The sequence below is a fragment of the Pelodiscus sinensis genome, chromosome 21 (genome assembly GCF_052426305.1).
Source record: "Pelodiscus sinensis isolate ZL-2025 chromosome 21, ASM5242630v1, whole genome shotgun sequence".
In the NCBI taxonomy this organism is placed as follows: Eukaryota; Metazoa; Chordata; order Testudines; family Trionychidae; genus Pelodiscus; species Pelodiscus sinensis.
The window spans coordinates 1,289,071-1,311,799 of NC_143072.1; the positions used below are offsets into that span (position 1 = coordinate 1,289,071).

At 39.1% G+C, this 22,729-nt stretch overlaps 1 protein-coding gene across 6 annotated transcripts in view; it reads right to left on the reverse strand.

Annotated features, from left to right (window-relative positions):
* Positions 1-22,729, reverse strand: part of CUX1 (cut like homeobox 1) — a 398,058-nt gene that overhangs the window by 241,676 nt on the left and 133,653 nt on the right. For all 6 annotated transcript variants that reach the window (XM_075904409.2, XM_075904408.2, XM_089772231.1 and 3 more), the window contains exon 3: positions 8,826-8,873. In XM_075904409.2, coding sequence (XP_075760524.1) covers positions 8,826-8,873 — 48 coding nt within the window. The remainder of the gene's footprint in view (positions 1-8,825; positions 8,874-22,729) is intronic.

The following is a 22,729-nucleotide window of genomic DNA, read 5'->3' on the forward strand; positions in this document are numbered from 1 at the left end:
CTGAAAAGGGTTTACAATTTGAGCTTTAATTTAATAGATTCCTGACATTCAGATTGCCACAAAATAAGAATGCATACACCAAACAAAAACAAATCTCTTTATTGGTCACATTTTTCCTATTACAGAGGTCTCTATATATGGGATAACCCCAGGTACTGAGTTAATGTGCACAGACTCAACTAGGAATTTCTTTACTCTTGTCATTTTGCATCACAAACTTAGCTCTTTTTAATGTAGTTTGAATTCAATTTATCGAGGGTTTGGAAGTGTCATTGACAATAGTGAAGGATTATCACCATGCTTTTCACTTTGTTAAACCATACCATACTTCTTGAAGGAACCACCTGGAAATCAAATAGCAGTGCTAGTAGGTATTAACAACACGAAGCAATGCTACAGTTCATTCTCTATAAGAGCCTGGGCTTTTTTCATCTAAATCATTAGCATGTTTGTTTCAAGGGTGATACATCCTAACAGCTATGCAAAACACTATGCATGCTAGAGACCACTTTCTGACCAGGCACCGTATCATCTTTTAGAAGACTAAAAACTTACCCTTGTTTAATGCTAGCAGTGATATCACCATGAATCAACATGCGGAGGAATTTTTGTTTTAATTAAAAACCCACAGGTGACAGAACACAAAGCAAAAAACAACATAATTTGCAAAAATTAAAACACATTTTAAAAAGATTTTAAGGACCTCTTAAGAAGAAGGGTGGATATTTACTTGCAGCCCATTTTGTATTTTTAGCAAAACTATATTTTTTAAAAACACAAATGAGGGCTTAAGGAACCAATGTAAGCCTCTGAACACAGTTGTTCTAATAAAGTGCACAGGAATGCCACATTCTGAATAATGCAGTCCTAGGGAAACGTTCACCAGTTACACTTACCCACACAATACAGATTAGATAAAAATTAACAATTTTATCTTTGAAAATTCATGGACGATGGGAAAAGCTCCAGAAGGCTGGAAGAGGCCAAATGTAGTGCCAATTTATCAAAGGAGGCACAAGGACAAGCTGGGGAATTACAGACTAGTCATCTTAAACTTCAGTAACCAGAAAAATAAGAGTGCAAATAATCAAGCAACCTGACGTACACAGAAGATAAGGTGATAAGTAACAGCATGGATGTGTCAAGAACAAATAATGTCAAGCTGACTTAATGGCTTAATTTGACAGGGTTACAACCATTGTAGAGAGGAGCCAAGCTGTAGATGTGGTATATCTTGACTTTAGTAAGGCTTTTTACACTGTCTCACATGATCTTCTCATAAGCAAAATAGGGAACACAGCCTGGATAGAGTGGCTATAAGGTGCGTGCATAACTCGTTGGAAAACCTTTCCCAGAGAATGGTCTACAGCATAGTTCCTGCAAAGGTATATGCCTGCATGGCTGCACACAAAAAATTCTTCCCCCTTCCAGCTCCTCTGGAGAGCCATGTGAGTTCTGCTCCAGCAGGCGGGGCCTGCACCTGCCGTGTGGCAGAGGCGGATCCTGTTCTGGCGGATGGGACCGGGAACCTGCCGCATGGCAGGGGAGGAAGGTTTGCTTTAGTGGCAAGGGAACAGGACATGCCACATGGCCAGGGGAGCAGGGTCTGCTCCCCACTCATTCCAGCCTCCTAAAACGCCCCTTCTTCTTTCTCCCCACCCCCGCTGCCTCTTTCTGATAGAGGGGGGGGGGGGGGGGGGAGCGGACGAATGACTATTCAATTAATGTGTTGACTATCCGATAAGCATTTGCTTATTGGATAGTCAGCTACTTGTTCACATCCCTAGTACACAGTCAAGCTAGAAGACCACATTGAGTGGGGTCCCAAAGGAATCTGTCCTGGGTTTGATTCTGTTTAATAGTTTCACCTATGATTTTGATAATAGCCTAGAGTTTGTGGAAAATAACATATTAGGAGGGGTTGCCAGTGCTTTGGAAGATAGAATTAAAATTCAAAATTATCTGGACAAACTGGAAAAATAGCCTGACATTTATAGAATTAAATTCAATAAGGACAAATGGAAAATACTCCACTTAGGAAGAAACAATCAGTTGTACACATGCAACATGGAAAATAGCAGCCGTGGAAGGAGTACTGTGGAAAGGAGTCTGGGTTTGATAGTGGACCACTAGCTAAATACAAGTCAACGGTGTAACACTGTTGCAAAAGAAGCAAAAATATTCTGTGATGTGTTAACATAAGTGTTATAGGCAAGACCCAATTAATTCTTCCACTCTACTCTGCACTGATAAGGCCTCAACTGGAGTATTGTGTTCAATTCTGGGCAACACATTTCAGGCATGATGTGGACATACTGGAGAAAGTCCAAAGGAGAGCAAAAAAATTATTAAAGGACTAGAAAACTTGACCTCTTAGAAAAAAATGGAAAAAAAAACTGAATTTGTTTAGTCTGGAGAAGTGAGGAAGAACAAGTTCACAGTTTATTCAAGGTGGAGGACAACAAACATTCTTGTTAAGTGCAAGGGTAGCCCAAGAAGAAATGGGCTTAAATTACAGAAAGGGAGGGGAAATCTTTCTGTCAGGATAACTATGCACTGGAACAAAATTGTAGGGACATTGTGGCATCTCCTTCATTGGAGATTTTCAAGATGGCACAAAAACCCATCAGGAATGGGCAAGTTAATACATAGTCCTATCTGGAGTGCAGGGGACAGGAATAGATGATCTACTGGGGTCCCTTTCAGACCTTTACTTTTATAATACTATAAAATGGGACTCAGATCCTCCAAAGTTCCAGCTCTTCTGTCCCCACGACAACCTAAGTCTTCTAAACACCTCGAGGTTCTTCCTGTTCTTCTCAGGCCAACAACCATGGCCTTCATGGAGACGGGTTTACTCTCGAGGTCATAGGATGGATTCTTGTCTTCCTCTGAATTCTGAAGTCCTTGATCCTCCTGCCCAGTCCAGCCCAGTAGATATTCATAACTGAATGACAGTTCGCAGTTCCCATGCCACCTACTGCTCTGCCTTCCATTCATTGCTGAGTTCAGGTCGCTCTAACTGTAACTGAACTTGGATCCCATAAACCCTGTGTTAATCTGTCCCCTGCTCAAGGGATATCTGGAAAACAAGTAAGGTTGCCAGCCCTTCCTACTGGACATCATTCCTGTGAATGACTAGGGCAAGGATGCCAAGCTCTCATCCATGAAATGGAAAGTAAGGAGAAAAGTATCTTAAATGTCTTTGCTATGAAGCTCCATCCAACTTTCAAGTATAAGAAGTAACTTCATGAAAAGAAGAGAATCGGACATGCAGTGCAGAATGTCAGAGGACTTCAGCTCTGTCCCCACCCCCAAACCCTCTGTGCCACTCACTCCAAAAAACACTTTCAGTGATGTCACATCATTCCCTGCATTGTACCTGCATTAGCTCCTTAACCTGCAGGTCTCCATCCCCCTTCATGGGTAGGAGGGAGCCGTCAAGATGCTGCAGAGGAAGTGAAGGGACCAACACGCAGCTAGCGCATTTTGTGACTGAAGTATGTTCAAGGAGTCCAAGGTAAGAGAGGCAGAGTGGTGAGCTACAGTACATCTGGATGCTGAGATTTTTTTAAAAAGGAAATTAAAAACCCCAAAACTTAGTTAACACAGAGCTAATATTGCCCAGTGGTACACCTCAGGTCTTTCAGAATAGTTTGTTCATCCTACATTCAAACACCCTGAAAATAGGAAATCCAAGTATTTACGGGATATGCCATCCCTGCACATTCTAACACAGATACAATTCAAAATGGAAACACATATGGGAAGGGAATATTTATAAAATGCAATATACCTTCCGGTACTGCCCCAGATTGGAGGCAGCATGAAGCCTGACCACCACCAGAGGCGCTGTGTTGGGCTAGATTCTCCTACTATAGGATAGGAACTTCCATTGATTTCAGTGGGACTTACTCATATCTTGCAAGGAGGAAAAACAAGGCCTTGTAATTTGGAAGGAAACAAAATGCCAGTGGCGTGTGTGGTGGATAAAGCAGATGTGGAGAAGCTAGTCATGCCCTTCCCTTCTGTGCTGGGGTTGCACGTTATCTGACCTGTAGAAGAGTTCATATAGTCTGTACAGCTAATAATTTTGAGAGAAGAGAAATAGTATATTCAAAGGCATATTCTCCATCTGTCCTGTGTGTATAACTCTGGTTGATGTTCATGGGTGTCCTACATTCTCATCAAGAAGAGAAAGTACTCCTTTCCAGGTCTCCAAACATATTTAAATGCCCTTCCTGAGGGAAAGCTTTGTCTAAATTGCAACAAACCTAGCTGAAATTGATCATCTTCGCATTTGAATAAAGCAAAGAAACAAAACCTAGCAGCATGGCGGCTGTTCCAACTTGCTCAGTGTGTTTTCTTTTGCAGTTCAGGATCATAACCCAAGATTAAAATAAAGTGTGTGAAACCTTTTTCTGTGTTCATGTTAAAGAAAGAAAAACTCCATTGACAGCTGCTGAGAGAATGCTAAAGATAACAATTATCTAGTGGAAATATTAGATTTCTTCTACATTGTCTGTTACATACAATTGTTTAATAGGACTCTTATTGAAAAGCTGCAAAGCTTTAGGCCGAAATCAATGAGATGAAAGCTCTGAATTTTGATGTATGCTGTTGACTTCCACAACACAGAGCAATTTGTAATGGCTTTGCTTTACTGTTGTTTTCAAAGCTCCTACTACATCACAAGCATTTATTTCTGACCACAAAATTACATTTATTCAACAGAAAGCAGCTCAGGGTCTTTAAGAGGTTAACTTCTGGAGTGCTTGGCTGCTCTCCAGCCTCTGTACTAGCATCAGTGCTAATGCAACAGCACACAACAGCACCCAGGCTAGCCATGATTAATAGACTGCTGAATACGCTGCTTTCCACATACACACACTTTTCATTCCCCTGCTTCCATAGATCATGGACTTATCCTCAAAATATCTGACTGAAATTGAATTTGGCTTCTCTCTCAACCGTTCATTTCCTATGTTATGCAAGGTTATATCCTTTTCTGCATGAGCAGAACCAAACCAGCTGCAGCTTTTGAGAAAAAAAAATGTGTTTTCAATTATGAAGTTGGCCTGAACATTGAACCATAGTTCTACTGCTATTCTAATTGAGCCATCATGGAGTAAACTTACAGGAAAGAAGTCATATTAATCAGGTTTGTGAATTTAACAAAAGGAAATTTAAAAAAGAAGAAAAGATTGAGATTAGCATTAACCTATAAAATGCAGACACACAAGAACATATGACTGAAGTTTCTTAGGCCATTCTGTTTACAAACTCATTAAAGCACCCTTTCACTGATATGATTAGTAGCTTCAGTACGCTCGTCTGATCATATTTTCAACTCTGGTGTTTGCATAGACACAATTACTAAATAGTCTACTGACCAAATCAATAGCTTAGAGAGCAATTTAGCTAAGTACTGAGCCAGAGTGCTCTCATCAGAATGGTAATACACCTAAAACTCATTGCCTTCTAAAAAGAAAATTAGAAATGGCAGTCAGAGAAGATCAGTCTACTCTTTCAGAATATTTGCCTTAAAGGATGCTCCAAATTAGGGATTACTCTGTTCCTGTTGGACAGTCCTGCTATGCCACATGAAAAGAATGCTAATAACCCCAGGAAATCCTTTTCTAGCCTTAATATCTACTTTATGACATCACAAATATGTATCTGGACATTAAATTTCCACAAAGCAAATTTATTTCTATAACAGAAAGCATAGCCTAAGAACATAAAGCTTTATATTTAGGATTTCATGTGCAAGTGCTCATCTGCTTATATAAACCTAACCCATTTTGCAACCTATTATGTACTATGCTCAGACAATATTTATTCAGATGATAACTAAGGGCATTTCCTTTCTCACTTAGGAAAAAATGTAATCAGACAAAATATTCAGGCTATTATTTATTCATTTTGGCCTTTGTTTAGCCCAAGATACCGCGATTGAAAAGTTAACTAGAAGCATATTCAATGTATTAATTGTAAACAAACAAAAAACTGATTGAAAAGAGTTTATGTTGAAAGTAGAGTTCAGCAGAGTCCCGCCAACACACCTATAAAATGATGTTCTTTACAAAATTTCACTCAAACTCAGAATAGGTCCCATTCTCCTATAATTCTTTACCTTATTTACATCATCTCCTAAGCTTAAGTGTCCACCCCTAAAATTTCCAAAATCATACACAAATCAAATCTCTTACTTCCCAGTTGTGAAACACAAAGCTTTACTTATAAGAGAAATGCACATACAATCTTAACTATGGAATGAATATCATACAATATTAATATATTCCAAATAGATTGTTATTTCCCAATTAACAGTGTAAAAATGTTTGGTAATATTTTTGCACTTTTGTTTGATGTATTGCTTTTCCATCCATGCTACTGTATTTGTGAAGTTACTGTTACTGTAATGTTGGGACTCAATATGACCTACGCTAGGCTTACAAAACAAGTGTCTGATAAAATCACCAGTATACTGTGCATTTCAGAACCTTTAGAATTTCACTTTTTCCTTTAGCTAGCTTTCCCCTACATGCACCCTGCTCTGACAGGTTTTCTTACTGCATTTTAAAACTTGCAGTATCCTACATTCTATTTCAGAATGTTCTTACTTTCCTACTTAAAGTTCCAAGAAAACAGCTCTTTCCAGCAGCTAATGGAAACTGGATATTTGGTAACTGAAACAGTTTCCATCTGCAATTTCCCCTGATTGAGATAAACATCTATAGACTACAAAACATTCTGGCTGTATTTTTTGCTTTATAAATATCCACTGATATTATGTAATGAAATACAAAGAAAACAATTTGAGAGCTCAAACTAAAAGCAAAAAAAAAAAAAAATACTAATGAAGAAAACCAATGACAAGGTCTAAAGAAATTAGCTAACAGCAAGCGTATGTGCTGAATGCTCCACACATCATGCACAGGGAGGACAAGGAAAACGTAAGTGATTTTAAATTCATGTCCCCTCCAAGCCACATCTAGTCCAATGATGTCATATGTTCCCAGATTACCTCCCAGCATGATCTAGGCTCATGTCACATCCACCATGGAGCTCAACTGGAGCAGAGAGCCATGCTACAGCAGATCCAGTAAATGCTTATACGCAGGGCCCTACCAAATTAATGGTCTATTCTGGTCAATTTCACAGTCAGGAGATTTTAAAAGTTTTAAATTTCATGATCTCAACTACTTAAATTTGAAATGTCAGAGTGTTGTAATTGTAGGGGCCTGACAAAAAGAAGTTGGGAGGGTGAAGAGTTTTGCATGGTTATTGTGGGGTGCTGCAGTACTGATACTCGTACATCTATGCTGCTACTGGCTGCATCACTGCTTTCAGAGCTATGGAGTTGGAGAGCAGCAGCTGCTGGCTGGGGGCACAGCTCTGAAGGCAGAGCCACTGCCAGCAGCAGCACAGAAGTAAGGATGACGTGGTACGTTATTGCCACCCTTGCTGCTGCCTGCACAGCTGCATCCTCAGACAGCAGCTGACACCCTCCAGCAACACAGCTCTGAATCCAGTAGTGATTTCTCTAAAACAGATATGACATATTGGGGGAAAACCGGCACTCTGGTCCTGCAAGACCACAGATGCTCCTGGACCAGAGAGCCCAGGAACCTAACAGCAGAAGGGCCAGCCAAGGCTGGGGAGACCAGGATTGGCAGCCTGGCCAGGGGCCAGCAGCCCCCATGGCAATGTGATGCTCGGGCCAAAGCCCCATGGAAGGGGTCTTCGTGGAAGCAAGGAGCTATAGCCAGAGCCTGCAGCAGCCCAGCCAGGCCAGGGAGTCAGTGGCAGCTGGGCGAGTAGCCCAGGTGGGCTAGCAGAGGGCAGGGAGAGGCCAAGGCAGGGTGCCGGCTGAGGTGGTAGCAAGCCAGCTGTGCTCATACAATGTAGGATTTGGGGGCCAGTGGCAGAGGACCTTCCCTGGTCCACAAAATTCTCCCTTTCGAGGTCAGTCAGGCCCCAAGAGTGCTGGACAAGGGAGGTCCAACCTGTAGAGCAATTGTAATGTGTCAGTTCCCACTGTCAAACTGGCTTACACGTGCCATTCTTTTTCTCACATGTTACTATTATATAAGGAACTTCATCTGATAACTTTTTATAATTATGTTCAGAAAATTAAGTAGTTTAAAAAAAGCATCCAGTTTCCAAGCAAAGAAATTATTGCTAGTTTGAGGTACATATTCAGCACAATGCACAAAGAATTAGGAACATAACCCTCATTAAAAATAATGAATGTACACTTAATTCCCTGTGTGCTGCTGAAAGTATACACTTAAATTTCTCCATGCTGTGACTGGACCTGCAACAGTAAAACAATCAGCTTACAGCTGATAACACATTTAGGAAGTGTAACTCACGCCTGCTGGGTTGGGGCTCTGTCCCTCATTAGTGGCAGCTAGGCCACCTAGATGTTAATAAGTGTGCTACAGCCACATGGCTGTAGATGTTCACACAGTAATGGTGGGTGCTGTTGGATGGGGGGAGGATTTCAGTTTTTAAGTTGCCGGATATACTGGTGGTAAGCTCTTTCCCCACTGTACTGCAGCACTTAGGGTATTTGTAATGTTTTTATGTTATGTCAAGGACTCCTAAAACACATGAACAGGTACATTATTAAGCATCTGTATAAACTAACATATATTCCTTTTTCGTATGCATATGGACCCTGCTCCTGCGAACTGCTCCATGCCATTGGCAAAGCCCTTTGTCCACACATCTCCATTGAATGGCTATAGCACACCAGAATGACACAAACTTAGGCAAGCAGAAGTGACAAGCTACACAAATGCATAGTTTCTTACCTCCCCCTGGAAACTCTTCAATAATGGAGCTACCTGTTTGCGCAGGTCCTGAAAGAGAAAAACGAAAGGATTCCTTCAGGAAAGAGCCATTTTTAAAAAAGAAAGCATACAAGGAATCATTTTGATCAGAATAAACATTATTAAATATTTAAAATGGACCAGCACGTAGTCATGTTTTTAGGAATGTCTTTTTCGTCTAGTTTTTTTAATACTGATTTTGGAAGCCTGACTGCAGTTTATGACAACTTTTGTTTAATCAATGGTATAGCTAGAATTCATTCCGATCAGACTCATGTTTACAATTTAACAATTTCCAGGTTAGTACGCACTTCTGATTGTTAAAATGACAATAACTGGCTAAAGGCTGTGTTCATGGTGATCAGGCAGTGAACTCTTTCAGTCTGTTCAAAGAGTGATGTGAATACCATTTCTGCATCCACCTGAAAAGCTTTCCAGCTACAGACCTGAATTTACAGTCAAAGTTCCTTTTGACATATGAATTTGCATTAATGGGAGTTACACTCAAAGAGAGGAAAGGCACCAGGGACACCACCTGGGGCAGTTTAGCATCACCACTATTGGAGATGGCAGCAGTTTTGAAAGAGGGCACCTTTTTACAGGGCTCATTAAAAACAAGGAGAAATAGTCATTTTGAAAGTTGGAATTCTTTATGGTTCTTCCAGAGATAATTCATTAGCCCCTGCTAAAGAAGAGTTCAGTTATGAAGCATGATGAGATCAAACGAGCATTAGTCCTTAAAAACCATTTTAAAAGGCTTCAGGTGTAACCTACACATACTACATGATAAGACTGGAGAGTCTTACTTCACTATCTGGATCATTTGGGACAAAAAAACCAAAAACACGCAGTACGGTGATCTAAGACTAAATGTTTTAGACCTTCTTTTAATCCAACTAGTTTTAACTCTAGCAGATGCACTTAGAAGTTCTCAGAACATTCATTCTATGCCAAAAAGCATTTTATAGATTCTTCATGCAAAACTAAGTGGCTGAATCCCTCTTTGAAGTGCAAACCATCTATTCTATGGAACCATATGCAGTATTTGTATAGTCTGCATAGCTATAAATATATCTACAATATAGAGACTACACACAACAAATGCAATACCTCATTCAGGTTTTTATTAGCATGACTTATGGACTGACCAGTGGCAAAGCCATGAGGTCCACAAGTCATTCCAAACAACAGTCAGTAAAACTTTATACCAATCAGGCAGTGTATGTCTTCATACAATCAGGCAGTGTATGTCTTAAAACAAAAATGTTTTTCAACCTTTCTAAAAATTGACACTAATTTTTTATCCTTTTATCTATAAAATCAGAGTCATCTAGTTATAATAGTATCAAATCCACAAAAGTCTTCCAACATTACCTTTTTAAAATAAATTTAAATATGACAATTTCAAGGGTCAATATCTTAGAGACTTTAGAAAGCTGGTTAGTCTACGAAAGCCAATTTTTTTTTTCTTTCCAGCACTAAAAAGTCTTTTCTTTTAAACCTTGCTCCGCAAAATAGAAGATCTGAAATCTATCATTGGTCCAAAACTGAATCTTGTCTATCTTGAGTCTTACATCAAATGTAATTTCATGGAGGAAAATGGAAACATTTATTTGGCAATTTTTTTTTAAATGGCAGTTGTTTGAAGCCATTTAATAATCCATATCTTTTAAACTGTTTCAGAGGGTTAATATATCACAACTGGGATAAATTAGCAACCAGAATCCAGAGGAAGGTGTCAAAGATTAGTTGAAGAACCATGTTTTAAGTATAATTTATCAAATAGCCTTTCAATTTCATTGCCTGGCTTTGCACTGTATCATATGGCTATTCCCTTATAGTACACATCCATATCCTAAGAATATCATGGTAGCCATATAAAACTCTCTTTGGCACCTAACTGCATTCCCTTGCTCCTGCACCCTCTGTGCTGGGCAGACACCTTACCCCCTGTCTGCTCCTGCACCCTTCCCTTGCTCTTGCACCCTCCCGCCTGGCCAGACACCCTACCCTGACCCTACTCCTGAACTCACCCTTGCTCCTGCACCCTCCCTCCTGGCCACACACTGCCCCTTCCCTTGCCGCTTCTCCCCTCGCCAACTGATTTTTCCCACCCCAGCCATAAATAAAGAAAACATGGGAATCTTGTATGTTGGACATAAATTATTTTACTTCATTCAAAATGAAATTTGATAAAGTAACATGAGAAAGTTAACATCCTTAATCTGTTTAATAATTTATATTTCCTATCCAGCTGGTTAAATTAAACCAGTTCTCCCTAGCTTCAGCACTAGCAAAATGGCTTGGGCATAATTAATGGCGAGTTTCCATTAGCAATTGGTGGTCCACAGAAAGGTTTGCATTGAGCCAGGTGGGCCATGAGCCAAAAAGTTTGAGAACCACTGTTTTAGAACAGAGAAACTTAAGTGCATAAAGAGAAGAATCCCACCCAAGTGTCACTTGATACCTTCATACCTGCTGATATTTTCCCTCTCATCTGTTTTGTTATCTATTCTGGAGTGGTACAACAGTAAATTCTCTTTGTGTGGCATCAACTTGTGTAAGTTTTATGATTTTTCTCCCTCAGTGACCTTTGCTTAGTCAATATCAGGGTTTTAGCTCAGTTGCATTTTCCAATTTTTAGCTGCCACACAGATAAAACTGGTGACAGCACTGCATACTGAAGTACAGGACATCTGGGTTCAGCAATTATCCTAAATCACTTACAGGCAGTCCCCGGGTTACGTACAAGATAGGGACTGTAGGTTTGTTCTTAAGTTGAATTTGTATGTAAGTCGGAACTGGTACATATTGTAGGGGAAACTCTAGCCAAACATTTCTCCAGAGCTCAGTTTTATTCTTCCACACCTCACTTCCCTCAGTCCTTTATTCTCAAGCTGAGGTGTCTGCTGAGAAAAGCTGCTCCACGTCTCCCTGGTCTGCTGGGGGGGGGCGCTAGCTTCGTGTCTCCCTGGTCTGCTAGGGGGAAAAGCAGCTAGTGCGGGGTTGCCTCACCCCGTTTGTAAGTAGGGATCCGATGTAAGTCGGATCCATGTAACCCGGGGACTGCCTGTATTTGCAGAATGCTGAAAGCCAGGCGCAGTGCAAAGTTTTTTTGCTTAAAGCTTCGGCTATAAAGGTTAAGATGAATGGATCTGAAAATAATGGAGTTTCATGATGTTAAAGTGAGATCGATCACAGCCAGGTCCACACACAGTGTAACCAAAAGTTGCTTTTTGCCAGACGTGTCTTAGCCAAACTGATACTAAAGCAGGTCCTTTTAGAGCTACCACCCTAACATCAACCTTTCCTGCATTCCTTTCCATTCACCTGGTGGGCCTCAGAAAAGAGCCTTCTACTGAATTGTACTCTCTGGCGCATACTGTACTGTGCAAAGATGGGATATGTAGTGCCCTGATTTGATTGTGCAAACTATGTAGGGATCCAGCCTACAGAGACATTGGTGGCTCCATATTAAACATTAATAGGAAGAAGGACATTGTTTTCATAAGGGTGAAAGAAAATCAGGGAGAAGGTGATGGCTAGCATTGAAAGGAAGAGAAAGGAAAGGTCAACAAATTTGATCCTCATTTCCCCCATTCTATGCATCATGTAGACAACATAAAATATCCTGGATTTGTATTTCAAAAATCTCGTACTGCTGTTTGCAACATGTTATGTGGTTCTTATTAGTTAACAGTAAAAGTCTGAATGATTACATCACAAGATAAAACCAGCAGACATTTAAAATGGGTCAGAATTTAAAATATCAAAGCAGTGATAAATACTTCAGGCCACCAAAGTTTCTATTTTAAGAAAGAAAAACAATACCCCTCTCAAAGTATAACATAAGGTCCAAATGAAACCCTGATGTAACTCAAATAGCATCAGTAAATTTGTGCTTCTTACACTAATTCTGAATTTGGCCCTTAGGTCATTTGGAAAATGACCTGTGAAATATTTTCTGTAATGGTTTAAAATTCCAGTTAAACAACAGATTGACTATAGGCTTAGAAACTGCAAATATATTTACCACTTGAAACATGGGTCTCCATTCACCAACCTCCCACATTCCAATTTCAGATTTCCAAATGTATCCTCCAAGTAAACAAAATATCAATAACCAAGATTACATGATATGATAGTAAAAATATTTGAGCCATATTATTCTACAGTTTCCACAATTAATAAAACCATGCTTACAAGATTTCGTAATGTAGATGCATCCTATGAATGTAAACAATATGCCCTTATGGGTTCTAAAGTTCAAAATAAATGATACAATCCTAATACAGAAGATGCTATTGCATTGGGGATCGAATGTGCGCAGTCTCTGGTCTTCCTGGAGTGGTGGTCTCTTATTACAGGCAATAAAGTATACACAAGACTTTGATACCTTGGAAGAGTAGCTACAGTTAATAGAGGTATTAATACCTTAACACCTTTCATATTATCTCCTTTAATGTACCAAACTTTGAGAATAACCAAAAAAAATACTGGAGCAGAATGTAAGTGCACATTTTGAGAGGAATGGTAAGTGCACTGAATAACATTGTAAAAAGAAGAAATGGACTATCCATCATCACTCACCAGTTATTTCTGCAAATTGTTTGAGTTTGGTCTAGTAATCTCATAAGCACTTACCAGGCTAACTGGCATTAAAGCTTCAGACATCTCACAAAAGAGGGAAGTAAAAAATAAAACCACAAAAGTAGTAAAAAACTACATCTGCCCCCAAGACAATAGATAAATCACTCCAGCTAGATTTATTTTTGGCAGTTTGAGAAATTACTTACCAGACTATAGTACCAAATATTATATTAATGGAAAGATACAATTCTACCTTCTTTGCCCTAAACTGGACAAAAATAAGGATGCTCAATTCTTACTCATGGGAATCTATAATGTCAGTTAGTAAGAACTATATATGATTTATTTTCCTTTTACATATATAGTGGCCTTCACTGTCAGGGCAGTGATCAAAATAGGAAATGCAACCAGATTCAGCCCTCACACACAGCTCTGTAGCAAATCACTATGATCCAGCACTGCAGCTAGAAAGGTACATTCAGCTGAACATTAGAACAAATGATAATTTGTCAACACAAGTGCGTCAAAGTACTCAAGCGCGCCTATACGGTCAAATTAGAAGCATATTTTTCCTTGCCCTCCAAATGTGCACTCCCTGTGGACGATTTATTGGGACACTGCCTTTTTCAGAAAAAGCTGCTATATCATAGACAAATGCAGACGCTCAAGAGTATGAATTAGTACGTTCTGGTGCTATCAAGATCAAATCTGTACAACACTGAAGGCCAATATAGTATGTCTTCTCTTTAAAGAGACAAGAAACAACGAATTTTACATTTTGATAAAAGAGCAACACAATAAAATCCAAAACCCAATAATTTTAACCTCTTTTTCCATTGGCTTTAAAAATAACCCTTCAGACAATGAACCAACAATAAATCAAGGATATAAAATTGGACACCAAATATGTCTGATACCCAGACTGTATTATTCATCTATTCCCATCTTCATATATTGCACTGGTGTATAGATACACCAACTCAAGGTTAGGCTAGAAACACTGTACTTTTAATTTACTTTACCTCTGAAGCTACACAACACCTTTGGATCCCAGACTACTTGATCTCATTCACCTCTAAAATGCCACAACAAAAGCCGTGTAATAGTTTTATAAAGTGGTCTTATAACATTGTCTTGATCTTACAGCTCTCAGTCACTGGGGGAGGAGGGGACAGAGTGCAATGGGCAACCACTAGGGGAGGGCAAGTGTTCGTGCAGTTACCTGCATTGCCACATTTTCTATGATCCGTTCTGTAGACTCTCCATTCTAGATGCACATTGGCTGGTTAGTATCAGAAGTGTCTGGTGGAGGAATCATAATGAGAAGCAGCCCAGCTGTATCAGCATCCGTGACATCATTAGTTCAGCTGTCACATTCTATTTTGGAGCTGGCTCATCACAAGAGGATGCTAAAGCTTTTCTCCCTCCTACCCTTTTGAATTTCCTTCCTTGTCAGGCTACATGTAATAGGGAACTAACAATTGGCACTACACTGAAAACTGGTAAGGTTGAAAATTATGACTCCAGATGTTTTCCGAAGAGACTTAAAGAACAAGTAGAATACTTTTTCAAGGGAAAGTATTTGTTAGCTCAATCCACATTATAATTTAAAAGGAGGGACAGCCAGGAGCAAGCCTCTCCTAGTCAAAAATTATTTTTACACAGCTTATGGTTTATTTCTTTAAAATGAGAAATATTTCCCATTTGTAACCTCCAGGTGAGAATTATATACATTTGGTCCATACATTCATTATCTTAATATACAATATGATTGAAACTATTTCATATTCATATACAGCTAAAGAAAAAAAACCCAGCATCCAAGCACATAGCATTTGATTAGAAAAAAAAGTAATGCTAAACTTCGTAGGTGTATTTTAAGGCCCAAACTGTACCTCAAAACTTACAGGTAATATGGAAGTTAAGTTAAATCTGAGTGCTGTTGCTTCTAGTTACACTTCCATTGGCCACTTACAAATATCTGGCATGCCTACATGTTTCCCCCTGTTAGAGGCAAAATTAACTAGTAAATTGTGGTCATCCAACATTTCACTCATAACAATAACCACTTCTGCCTATATGTTATTTTATTATTAGTTTCCAGTTGTGTCCACAGATTAGTTTTCTGTGACTGGCCAGTATACCTTGCCCTCAAAGGTAAACAATTTTGAAAAAAGTATTAATGGAAACATCTATAAGTCTGTTTTTGTGTGTAATAAATTTCACTGGAATCAATTTAGTCCTCCAGATTGAAACTCTACCTGCAGATATTGCAAAAGAGCTGAGACAAGGAATTCATTTCCTAAAATAAGGCAAGTTGAAAAACATATGATCAAACAATTCTGTTGCTCAATTTATGGTATGATTTAATGAGCTGTAAAGCTTCTTGTTGCTTAAGGCTGCTAAAACCTTTACTTAGTATCTAAGGTAATCATTAGTGAAAGATTCATGTTCCTATCAATTTACTATGATACTCCTGGTCATTTTAACAGATGAGAACACATTAATGCTCCAGCTTCTCCGCTGTACACAAAAAAATTTTTTTAATTACATTTTATAGGTAAATGTCTACCTATCATAATGATAAATAAATAATCTTGCTTTACAGTAGTAGAATGTACACCACACTTTCAGAAAGATTTCAGTTCACATATCTCGTGAAAATTCCATTAGCTTTAATTATTTATTAGGAGAAAAATTAGATTATGGTTCTTGACCTATTTTTTCAGTGTATGGGTCCACCCAGCAGTAAAATGAAAGAATAGTCCATTTGTGAAAAGTCTGATTTACTGGGGATTCCAGTTTAAAAGTATGAACTATCCCCCCCCCCCAAAAAAAACTGAACCCCACCATAGGGCCCCCTCTGCAGTAAACAGAACTTTCACTGTATGTTCTGATATTATTAAACAAACTGTTTCCTTGATGACAGCACTAATCAAGCAAAGTTTTATTTATGTAAGTAATGCTAGAAGAAAGTGGCAGAAAAGTTTAAGTTGCTAGAAGGTAGATTAAGCTGTTTCAGTGGCACCATGCTTACCTCCATCAGATCCTGGAAATGAGTGCTCAAACAATTTATGGGGGCCCTGTGTGGACAGCTCATGGTCTGCAGAGTTTCTGGACAGACCCTATGGGCACCCCTCCCAACACAACATAGCAGGAATCTGCGAGATCTTTGCAGAGATTTCCTGCTCAAGCCATCTCCAGTATTTCTCCCCCCAATAATTTTTTTAACCACAGGCATATGTGATCAGGCCCACTGATGATTCTCCCTTTGGAGGATCTTATAATTTCTTCCAATTTAAACCTATTTGTTTTTTAATTTCTTTTTATTCTGTACCTATGCAATGTGCAAACTCTTATTGATCACCATCAAAATTGTTGACAGTGTAAACTGTGCAGCAGACACACCCTGGTATCCACTTATGTCAAACTAGTTTTTTATATCACTTTACAAGTCAGTTTAGCAAGCTACACATTTAGGAAACATGTTAAAAATAAAAACCTTATGGTCACTTACAAAACAAAGTTAACATTGGACAAAAATGACACAAGCAGAAAATTATGAAGCTTTGAACTGTTGTCAACAACATAAATTCACTCACAGGAGAAACAACTACTGAAAATCAAATGACACAATCTTTACCAGGAGCTAAAATCTAAGGCATTAAAAAACTGTTCATTTTATTTCCTTCAATTTTAAAAATGAGTGCACTTTCTTCAGTAAATTTTAAAAATAGTGAAATTGTTTTTCATCCCTCACTTGTTAACCTTATCTGTTACATTTTTATATTCCCAAAGCTCACTGAGAAAGAACAAATCATCACTGAATGGGAAAGCTTGGGAGTTATTTTGTAACTGAATAGATTTTAAAACCTATGGATTAACTCTTGGGCTTATAGGGGTTCCCCCCTTGCAAATACCTTGTCTTGCTTTCTTGCTAATTATTGTGGCACTAAACTACTTGTTGAACGTATCAGAGAGGTAACCATGTTTGTCTGTAACTATAAAAACAAGCAGCATACCTGTGGCAACTTAGGGCACGTCTACACAGCTGGGCAAGAGTCGAATTAAGTTACAGAACTTCAGCTACATCAATTGCACAGCTGAAGAACACTCATCCTTCGACTTCCCTTACGCCTTGTGAAATAAAAGTTATTAGGAGTCAGAGTAAGAAGCCTTCCAGATCACCATTATTTTGAAATAATGGCTTACTGTGCAGATGAACTCTTTGTTATTTCAGAATAATGTTAGTTATTCCGAAATAACGCTGCAGTGTAGACATACCTTTAGAGCAGGGGTGGGCCTCAAGCAGAAGGGGCGGGGCCAGGATACTTCCCCGCTTACCCACCCACAGACCATGATTGGATCCAGCTCTTTTGCCCACCCCTGCCTTAGAGACTAACACATTTATTATGTCATGAGCTTTTGTGGGTAAGACCCACTTATTCAGTTGAAATGAAATAAATGAAAGAAACTAACACATTTAAAGGTGCCACTGGATTGCTCATTGTTTTTACCTGTTGAAGGTGACAAGTGACACTAAATAGATGGCGCACAGGTGGAAACCTTGTAATGGGAATAACTGTACACACATATTCATGGTCAGAGTTACTCAATGTCCAACAACCAACAATCCTTCAGAAATCCTAACAGCACTAACAGAAGGTATAAATGGGATTGTAAACACAAAGCTGCATTTTTGACAGTTTGAGACAAAGTGTAAGATTAGTCAATAAGGACAGGGTCTTGAGATGCCTTGAAGGGAACAGTTCTTATGTGAATGGTAGGACAACCATGTTTCCCAGAAAACCAGGAGCATCCTAAATTTTCAGATCATGTGCTATTATCCCTGTTGGATTTTTAAAACTGAGCACTTTTCCCCAGTTTTCATAAACACCTGCAGATCCTGGCTAACTGAACATGCATAATTGAATTAATGAAAGTGAAGACAGATGAGGTGCAAATATGTGCAACCAAAGCACTACTTGTAACTAAATCTTTCAAATATGCTACCCTTGCTTCCTTTAGCTGCACAAGATCTCCCCACTCGGTTGCCAAAGCTGAGACAATGCCCATCCCCACAAACCAACTGTCTAAATATAGGTCCAATTACTAATTTGTGTGTTTGTAATAGTCCTTACTTGAGCTCTGCTCTCTTCACTGGCTAAAACATTCATGAGCCCTCGGTAGTTGTTTCTGACCGACATAATATTAGTCACAATTTTGATCTGAATTGGTAAGAATCAGACAGCATAACTAACAAAAAAAGTGCAAAAGGATTCTTCCTTAGAACACATCTCAAGCATTGACGTAAGACCGAAACATTATTGCTATTTTAGACCATTTCCTGTAGACTAGCTGAAGTGTTTACATCACCAAACAACTGTCACATCTACCACCCTAAATAGCAGCTTCTAAGGGTCCAAGACTTAATGGAAGCCAAAGTATAACTATTCTCTTAGCCCTAGTTGTCATGCCATGAAACCATAACAGAGGCATACTGGGTAACATAGTGGACTGTGCTGTGCTCATGCTTCTTCATTCTGCATATAGATGAAGAATCTCAATTCTAGTGGTATGAACATGTATCATCACAAGCAATACATTCATTTGCAAAAAGAGAAGACTGCACAGGTCTTTTCACTTATAAGCTATTAAAATAGATTTACCCATATTAGTCTGCAGTTGAGTGTGATTATACAGAATGATGTTGGCATTACTAAAAGAAAAAGTATTCAAAGCAAAAACCTTACATAACTTCAGATTTATATTAAGTGTCAAATTTCAACAGTTCATAACTTATACCCGTTTTAAAAGTGCAAGTTTTCTTTCTGTTGATCTAAATGACAAATACAATATAGATCTCCTGGTGTTGTTTAAGCAATCATGTTAACTTGTAAGATTATCATTCTAAAACAGAAGAACGATTTTTTCCACACAATTCTTAAGTGTGACGCTCGATCTGTCCCTGCTCCCACTAAAGTCAATGGAAGCAGGCTCAGGCCCATAGTGCATATGCTTGTACAACAGATATAAAGAAATCAATCGAGGAATCACAGTAAACACAACACACTAGAGTTATTTAATAGTCTTATTGTGTTGGGGGAGTGAGGGCATTTGTTTCTAACAGCAGTATCTTCTCAACTTCAACATGTAGTCTCAGCTGGGACCAATTCCGAAATTTATAAGACTTAACTCTGAACTGTTCCAGTATATTACAGGAGAAAGCGACAGACCAAAAAAAGAAACCAACTGTATTAAAGCAAGAAGCAAATAACATTTTACCGTCCCTGTGCTCACTTTTTTTCTTATCACTGAAAACATACAAGCATAGCAGTGAATCACAATGTATCAATAACATTAAAATAAGATATACTTGTGTATGAATAAATCAACAAAACGAGTACTGACTGCTCTTTTACTAACATGGAAGGGAGAGGTGATAAGTTGTACTTAAAAAAAGAGTTTTACTGTTACAAAAATTCTCAGTTTCTACAGGAGATTGAGCACTTAGAAAGTCACTGTTTTAACGATGGTAAAAATAACTAACTTGTGTTTTTGGGGACTTCTACTGGCATCCATCTTTTCGGAAACTGCTACCAACTGCAAGGCCTTCAGAATGCACTGTATTTCCCCTGCACCCTTTTCCTTGTGAACACCCATAGTAAACAGCTGCTCCTGTGGGCTGCAGCTATTCAGGAACTTAATGCAGTTTAACAAATTTTCTATCTCTTGGCTGACGCAGTTGGCTCTGGCAGATGACTCGGAGAAGTCCATAAATGTCTTGAGGATTTGTGCAGACTTTTCTTGCATGACCATATATAGCAAGTACAGATCAAGTTATCTACAATCATTTTAACTAAACTTCAGACTCCTTACCGTATTTCTATCTTCACCCACACATCCTTGATTCACAATACAGCTAAATGATCTCTATTGTAAAAAGTTATGCATACAACTACGTGTCATAAAAATTGTATATTCAACAGGAAATAAAAATCAGACACTACAAAGTCATGCACGTTATCACATAAAGCAATAAAAGAAACTGGAACTGACAGAAATTCAAACGGGTCAAAACAATGCCCTCTATTCTGACCATTTGAGGACCCGCATTTCTGCATATGGGACTTATCAGGAAGTCCTACAATGTCCATGGCCTCAGGTGAATCCATACAGATTTTGTATTGTATTTCATTGCAACAAAAAGGACAGTATATCTATTTGCTTCTCATACCTTTTTTTTAACCTATTGTTAAACTCCTATACATTCACATTTCTGATAGATAGTGCAGAGAAGAATATCTTGCAGGCTATAAGTTGGTGTCAGCACCCAAGCAAAACACAAAATGGAGAAAAAAAATCACTTCCTTGAGTGAAGTGCTTCAAACAAACATGACAGATCTCAGATGTCACTAAGCTCAAGATAGCAAGGCTCTGTGAGGGAGCTCTTGCCTTCAAGTTGCTACAATGGACACACTTAGATGTGTGTGTCTCTTTCCCAGGCTTCTCACTCAGTGTGCCAATCGAAGCCAGTGGAGCCTGGCATGGTTAGAACAAAATCTGAGGTGGATTCCTGAGGTGCATGCTGCACAAGGAGCTAGGAGACTGGGCATGCAGTTAAAGTGGTACAACCTCTCTAGCATGGATACAGCTGTTTTGGAATAAAGGTGCTTTATGCCAGCATAGCTATTCCCATAAGGCACCTTTATATCAGTATAAAAGCATCCAAACTAGTGTTTGTATTAGTATAATGATATCAGTAAAAAATGCACATCACTAATTGACACAGTTATAGACCAGGCTTTAATCCACTATGATGTTTGAAAAACTTGGGATATTTGACTCCATCCCCACACAGTTTCACTTTCCCTTGAAACCATATCAGCATAGGTTATCTACCAAAGTTTTCTACTTGACACCATCATGATAAAAGACACTCCTGAACAGACTCCATCAAACATCTACAATAGCTATTCTAGAATTTGAACAACCCTTCATATGCAAGAGTGATTGAAATAGCTCGGCTATGCAGCTATTCATCACATCAGACAATACTGTTTAAGATGCAGATCTCAACATTTTAGAATATCTGAAACAACATTATTTTCAGTTCTGTTCTTGAAGATGTTACATTTATAAGAAGGGTGAAAATATGTTTCGATGACATTATCAAACAGGAGAAGCATAAACATGTGGCAGCTACTATCTGAAAAGAGAAAATATAATTCACTTACAACCAACATGCTTTTTGAAGAGTCCAGAATGTGGGAAAAGTAATGCAGAAGGAAAACACATCAGTTACTAAAAGACACATTCTGTTTGCCAGTGTACCTTTAGGCTATGTCTAGACTGCAAGCCTCTTTCGAAAGAGAGTGTATAGACTGCAAGCGGAACTTTCGAAAAAGCAAGCCGCTTTTTCGAAAGAGCACCCAGGGAGTCTGGATGCTCTCTTTCGAAGATGCCCTGTTTGCAGTCAAGAACGCCTTTTTTTCGAAAGAGCACTTTCGAAAAAAGGCATTCTTCCTCCTGAAATTAGGTTTACCGCCATCAAAAGAAAAGCCGCGTTCTTTCAATTTAATTTTGAAAGAATGCGGCTGCAGTCTAGACGCAGGTTTCGAAAAAACCCCTGAGTCTGGACACAGCCTTAGAGTGTACCATCTTGCTATAAGGAAACCATCTAGTGCCAACCACTCCTAGACTGAATCTCAGGGCTGCAATATGATCCAGTCACATTAATGCAACAGGTCCAACTACATAGGGCACCAGCAAATCTTTTCACTCCAAGGACTTGTGGCAATAAGTTGATTAACGCTACTAAAAAGGCATCTTCAAAACAAAGTATTATTTATTCATTCCCTCCATCCAGACAAAGCATATAAAACAAAGGGCAGAAACAACAGGAAGCCTATACAGATGGGTCTTATTGACACCTTAATCTTTCCTTGATTAAGGATGTAAAAGTGTTAGTTTAAATCGTTAGCTGATAAGCCAGCTCCTGGGGAGCCCGCAGTCACCCCGTGCTGCAGGTAAGTTATACTTTATAAAGTTAAATACTGCAGAGCTCGCAGAGATGTCAGCTCCCCGGCAGCAGGGCCAGTAGCCCCTCCTGGCACCATTCCCAGAGAGCTGGCTGTCACCCTACGCTACAGGTTCTGCAATATAAAAGTTATAAGCTGACTCCCCAGTGAATACCAGCTCCCGGCTGGGCCTCGCTCCCGGGGAGTCGGCTGCATTGCAGGCTCTACAGTACGTGAGGAATTTAATTTCCTCAGTTACTGCTAATGTTTTTATGT